The sequence below is a fragment of the Pimephales promelas genome, chromosome 1 (assembly GCF_988280905.1).
Source record: "Pimephales promelas chromosome 1, fPimPro1.hap1.1, whole genome shotgun sequence".
NCBI classification, from domain to species: Eukaryota; Metazoa; Chordata; class Actinopteri; order Cypriniformes; family Leuciscidae; genus Pimephales; species Pimephales promelas.
In genome coordinates, this window is record NC_142769.1 from 3,439,656 (window position 1) to 3,446,291 (window position 6,636).

Genomic DNA, 6,636 nt, shown 5'->3' on the forward strand with positions numbered 1-6,636 from the left:
GACTTAAGTCTCCTTTAATGAAACAACTCCAAAGAGTTTATGGCACCAATTCCATTCAATGTGCTTTCTAATCGCTCGCATCAGGACCCAGTAGGATGATGATTAACATGTTCATTTACATTTTACAACAGGACTAACAGGCAAAAACAATCAAATAAAATAACAATAGCACTAAAGAACAAATCCCAGACTAAATCAATGCTAAATCACGACTGTAGTTTGAGGTATTGTGGGTATAACAGGAACGTTTGACTATCTTTTTCATCTGCTTTTTGTTGTTTTTTTGTCTTTTTTTTTGTTTGTTTCTTGGTTTTGGGAATAGCATAGCGTAGAAATCACATTAACAAAAAAATTGATCACATAAAAAAAAAAAAAACTACCAAAATGTTGTCAATAATATAATTTTCTATGAGAAAATTAAAACCTATTACATGGCATTGTATTGACATTTTATATAAACAAAACCAAAAATAGCAGCAAAACAAGACAAGAGAAAGAAGCATGTCTTTTTCTTTTTCTTTTTTTTTTTTGTTGTTTTCCATTTGAAAGTTTCATACTTGCTGGAAATCCCTCCATAGCAGCTAAATATGAGGAGTGTCTTCTCCCAGGTTCTCCTCTTCTTTTTTGTTTTATTCCTCTGCTTTTACTCTTTGATGTCCAGCCATCACCCTTTTTTGCCTCACTCTGCCATCTCTAATCTTCCTCCCCTTCCAGAGATCCACAAAACTGACATCTCTGGGTTTGTGCAAAATCTACTTGAAGCCACAATTACTAGACCAGAGTACATCAACTATGGTGTCACGAGTTAGCAACTAGCGGGTCACTATACTTCGAACTTAGGTACACTTGGGCATCCGTGCGTACTGGCCTTAAGAGGGGGGACGGAAAAGTTCGGAAAAGTTCTAATCTTTGATTTAGTGTTTCGAATGTGGGGTCGCACCTTAAACGTTCCCTCGCATTGAAGCGAATATCTTCTCCCCGCCCCCCTCTTCTCCTTTCTCAAACAGACCGCTAACACCTTAGATAAAGAGACCTGCTCCGCTCCATTCCATTGTTTTAACAACTGTGGATTTCTTACTTTTTTCTTTCTAAAAGTCAGCCTTAAACGACGGACTGAAAGTGCTTTTTTTTTCTTTTTTAAAATGGAATGGTTTTAGATAATACATGAATCTAAACGAAAAAGCAGACTGTGGACCACAACGCAAGCTTTAGGCACGACATCCGCTTATTGTGTCATGGCAGTGATGACGTTAATATGGCAGTGATTTGAAAGGAAATGATTCAATCTGGCCTCAAAAGAGAGTCCACAGCCTTCTAGAACATAAACAAGAAATACATGCGTACAAAATATATACTACGGTGGTTACATAAACCATTTTGGAAGAGAAGAGAATCTTGTTAAGGGAATCTGTCTAGGAATTACAATAAAGTGACTAAACGCATAGCAAGCGGGGATATATTTACACGGCTGGACTGCAGAAAAAGCAGGGAGCGCTCAAGTGTAACAAGGTACTATCTATGAGAGAAAGAACTCAAACGTACACATAATGTCTCTTCTCTTACAAAAATAGTTTTGGACACGCTTGAAATTAAAATACCCAAGGTTGCCTTTTTAACGACACTCGACTTCCGTAGTCGTTTATGCAATTTGAAAATCCTAGATACCATCTTTTTTTAATTTTGACTTAGGACATAGAGGGGGGAGGGGGGCTGGGGGCAAAGGAGAGATTTCCCTGTCCTCCACCGGTGGTCCGGGCCAGCGATAGCCCAATCGTCAAAACCACAAGGGGGTGCCGGTCAGCGGTCAACAGTTAGGGCGCGCTGATTGGCAAGTTGTCGAGGTATTGGTCGGATATGGTGGGGTGCAGGTGGGAGCCCGTTTTCCCTCTTGTCTCATGAAGCCTTTGGCCAAAAGCCCATACCCAACAGAAGCAAAGATGAAGAGACTCATCGCAAAGACGAGATGAATAGCGATCCGTTCAGATGTTAATGTCTCTGACGTCCGTGGGGGTGCAAGAGAGGTCCACGTCCTCCTCCACTCTTTTGGTCTCTGTGGAGATGTTGTGCTGCTGAGCTTGTCTGAGACTAGATTCCAGCAGGGACTCGATCTGTTCCTGACACGATCGCAGGCAGTCCTTTGGAGGGGGAAACAGGGAAGTTAGCAACAAAGCGACACTTCGGGTCTTCTGAAATGGTCGATGCACCGGACATACACTGTACTTAAGGTACTGGGTAAGTCCCAACCCTGCTCCTGCACAGTTCATCTCCGACCCTAATCAAACACACCTGCCTTTAATTTCCAAGTGATCCTGAAGACCTTAGTTGGTTGATTAAAAAACTTTGCAGGACAGTCGATCGGCAGGAGCAGGGTTGGGCACCCCTGGGTTGAGTAGTCGACATTTGAAGTGGATCAAAACCTTTTGAACAATCCCCGTTCTTGTCTTGGGACAACTTTGATCAACTTTTCTTGATCCACTTCAAATGTTGACAATAGGTTTGGTTTACATTGCAATTATAACACTTACAGGATCGCTTCTGATGACTTGCGAGAGGAAGTTGGTGAGGTTCTGGGACGAGAGGCAACTATCGGCGCTTTTCAGGTACAAGCCCTGCACCGCTGCGGCAACGCTGCCGGCCGCGATCATGGAGGGAGGGCTCGCGATGAAGTTGACATCTGGAAACAACAAACAGATCGGGTTAACAAATAGCCACCAATAAGTAACTGGATGAGGAATACAACGAGGAATAGTGAAGCATAATGAAGCATAGCATGACTAAACTATATAGACTATTCCTCGGCAGGACTCAAAGCCTTCGGGGGGAGGCAGAGGACTTTGCTGTAGGTCCTCTCTCATTCCCAAAAGGTCCCATAAATCATGCCTCTATGTGCACGTTAATGCTAAAAGAGCATTGAAATCTTGGGACTCCTACTTTCGAAGACACACACACACCACAACTTCCTCAAAATGCCTCCTACCTTGAGCGACGCACAAGCTGAGCTTCTAAACCCAAAGCCGTATATTCGCACTTCGCGCTGCCCACACATGATGAGTAGACAATTACAGCTGACTTTCTCATAGGAAGTCGTCTAGCATTGCTAGCTCAGAGACGAGAGGGCAATTGTCAAGACAAATTGAGCATAAAGGCACGGGAGGCCATTCATTTCATTCACCAGCGCCCACCCCCTTCCCAGTCTCCGTCCAACCACACTCTCCCTGGCCGAGATCCCGGGCTACTTCCCAAAGAAATGCAGGTCATAAACATAAAAGGGGAGCGAGCTGCGGTGATACCCACCATGTATACTGGAGGGACAAAGAGTAAATCCTTCATGGCAGGTGATAAACTGACTGCTGTAGGTTGCTTCTTGAAGCAAGAAAGTGAAAGAGACCTGGACATCAAGATGTCTAGACATGGGAAAATATCAGGTTACAAAGCCCTTTTCACGAGAAAAATGTCAGAAAAGAGTTTCCTCTTTTTGGTTCACATGCACTAGCGGTGGTGTCGTGAAGCGGGCAGGGCTTCACAGGAGCTGCAGTGCAGTCACAGCAATCACCACAAAAGGAAACAGACTTCCTCTCTCTTGCAGAGGCTCACATTGGTTTACAATAACTGCGAGTGAGGAATTAGGACAAGCGAGATGGTTCTTTCCATTGCAATAAAGAAGTTCGTCTGATAGCAAAGCAACGGTGGGGGAGGTTCTTCAATGCATGTTCGCAGTCAAGAACTCGAAACATGTGCTTGGTCAGCTATTAAAAGGCAAACTCACTGTCGTGTAGTCACATATAGCAAAGTGATAATGAGCACAAATGGTGAAACATACCTGTTGCACAGAGGGCCACAAATGTCTGGGCATGCTTGCGCAGAATCTGCTTGGAGTTCTGATGTATAGGCAGTTTGGCGAGGAAGTGTTCGATGAAATCGTGCGGTGTCACTGAGGCTAGATCCCACTTCAGTTTATTTAGTGCCAGCAGTTCCATTTGCTGCGAGGGAGATATAAAAAGGCCCAAGTTTACATTCAGGCTCAGACGATTTTCCATATTCTCTTTGACCACTAGATGGAGATGTCGATTAATTGCACAGTCACTTGCAGGGCCTACAATCAATTAACGCACACATACTAAACAGTTTGTAGCATGTGCGCTGTTATTGATGCACATGCACTTTACAGTTGCAGTCCAACCAAATGAGGTGGTTGAGGTTTTTTTTTTTTTAATGCAAGGCTTTCACGTGCATCAAAACTGCATTACTTGCATGCTTTAAATTGACTTTAGTAGCCTACAGTGATAGCCTATGAGAAAGCAATATCAAGCTGTATATAATTATGCAATGTTGAATAATTACCAATAATTCACCGGGACGGACGGAGTTGTCCGTGTATATGCACAACTTCTCCGCTGTTAGTGGCACAGTCTCTTTCATTTTAGAGGCCAAAAACATACAAGTTGCTCCTAAAAGCTGCAATCTGGTCTTTTTGGTGGGTGCCACAGATAAAAATCTGTCCAGGTAGTTCATGGCCAATGGAAAAACTTCCTCTTCGCATTTCTGCTCTTCACAAACCTTTAAAGAAAAGAAAGTACATCATGTAAAATAAAGATCGGCTAAAATCGGCTAGGTTTTTTTTTTTCACTTGAAGAGAATCGAAAGAAAAAAAATATTTCGGTAAACATGAATTAAATAAACGAAGTGAAAGGATTTTCTTTTAGCTATGCTTTGATCTTTTCGAGTTATCCCACGTGTTTAGCATCTGCTCAGTCGTGCACGTGCAACGGAAAGGGTTAAATTAGAAAAGAGACACGTGCGAATGCTAAAAAAAGAGTATTTAATCGGTTAGTTAATACGAATCTTAAGTGTTGCACAAAGTATAAATATTGCAATTTGCTGCTGATGCTAGTGGTCGTTGCTTTCCGAGGCAAAAAGGTGGCGTCCAAGCTAGGCTCAGGAAACAAATTTCTAGTTCGTCATCTTTTCAAAAAATATTTAAAAATATTTAAAAATTGTTTCGCTCGAATTAAAACACATGTAAATGTTGTGCAACTCACGCTTTATTAAATAAGAGCAAAATCGTTCGAATTCAGTGGCAAAAACGACGTTAAATGAATTGAAATCTAAAGCCTCAACATACAAAGGGGAGCATGCGACATTTCAGAGAAGCGGGTGTTTCAAAAATTAATATAAATTATTCCAAAGCGATAAATCGAATGTTAAACATTTGTAAATCCAAATTAAGCGATGGGTTATATAATCCGACCGTTTACAACGCGATGTTGAAGTTAGAAATGTAAAAAATATAATATTTTTAGACCGTCGTGCGGGAGCTATGGAAAACTGAAACAAAACTTTTAAGACACAAAATCTACGTTTTCTCGCAGAAATTAGGTTTAAATTATACCTGCGATGTAAAGGACAACTAGTGAGCGTTTTTACGCAAGTGATGTCAATAATATTTCCTTTTTGGAATTTAGAGATATAAAAAACTTAAGCAAACGACAACAAAGATGGCTACTGGCACGAGTGAGAATGCATACGTGTACATTGGTATTAAATTGAAATAAAAACTAAATTTATTTATAAATCCTTTTAGATGATCGGAAACGAAACAGACGAATGGGGAAAATATCGGTTTAAATAAAAATGCCATATCGGAAAGCAAAGAAAACGTCGCATGTCTAAGATTAATATTAGTTTTGCGATAAACAAACGTTTTTTACATAAATGAGTAATAAAGATTAGAGCGGGGTGTGAAAGGTCTACGATGGAAGTTACATTAAAAACATATTTACATTTATTAAACAGTTATCGGGGGTCCAAAGAGCAAGAGCAGAACCATCATGAGACAAACTTGTGCAACTAATACAAAAACACAACTATTAGCCAAAACAAACCTCGAGCATCCATGTGGCGACGATTTTCCTCATTTTAGGTACAATTTCTTTCTGAACACACTTGAAATAATTTGGCGATGGAAGATAGTTTTCCTCTGCTTTGAGCATTGTCTGTAAAACTCGGTCATTCAACAGGTTGCTATCTTGGTAAGCTCTTCTAATGGTATCCACTTCACAGCAAAACAATTGGTGTTCCATGTCTTCAGTGTTGCAGCGGTGACAAAGGGGAGTAAAACTGGATCTCGTCTCGGACACTGGTCCCGTGGATGCTTTGGTGCCTCTGCTGAACCCTCTAAAAGTCTCGCTTGACAAAACTCCCCGATGACGTGACTGTTGTTAAGGGAAGATCAAAGCAGCCGCGAGCCTGTGAGAGCGCGCGAGAGGCTTGTCTGCTCAGGCCGGAAGATCGGTCTTAAAGAACTATCTTCTCTGGAGTTTGGGCTCCTTCCTTTAGCACTATGGAAATAGGAGGTCCTATGCCGGGTGACGAGTGAGCGACCAAGGAGAATCGGCGGGGGGTGCAGGGGGCAGGCTGGGCATATCAGGGGTGGAAAGACGGGGTAAAAAGGGTCCGAGGATGTGTATTGCTTAAACATTGGTAGGGGGCGGTATAATAGCCCGAATCAAGCCCTGAAACTCAGCTGCCCTTCTCTTATAGTGTTGCGAACAGGACCCAAAGTTTCATCTCATCTTCAAAGTCTAGCTTAAGATCAATAATTTATGACAACATATGCTTTAACTCATCAAATTAAGT

At 41.8% G+C, this 6,636-nt stretch overlaps 1 protein-coding gene across 1 annotated transcript; it reads right to left on the reverse strand.

The window, feature by feature from the left end:
* Positions 1–1,791: 1,791 nt before the first annotated feature.
* On the reverse strand, positions 1,792–6,220 carry ccnd1 (cyclin D1). Its single transcript, XM_039690876.2, has 5 exons — positions 5,883–6,220; positions 4,342–4,557; positions 3,821–3,980; positions 2,526–2,674; positions 1,792–2,135 (listed from the first exon to the last, which is right to left on the reverse strand). Exons 1-5 carry the CDS (start codon positions 6,078–6,080, stop codon positions 1,980–1,982), a joined length of 879 nt encoding a protein of 292 aa, XP_039546810.1. The 5' UTR covers positions 6,081–6,220; the 3' UTR covers positions 1,792–1,979.
* Positions 6,221–6,636: the final 416 nt, after the last annotated feature.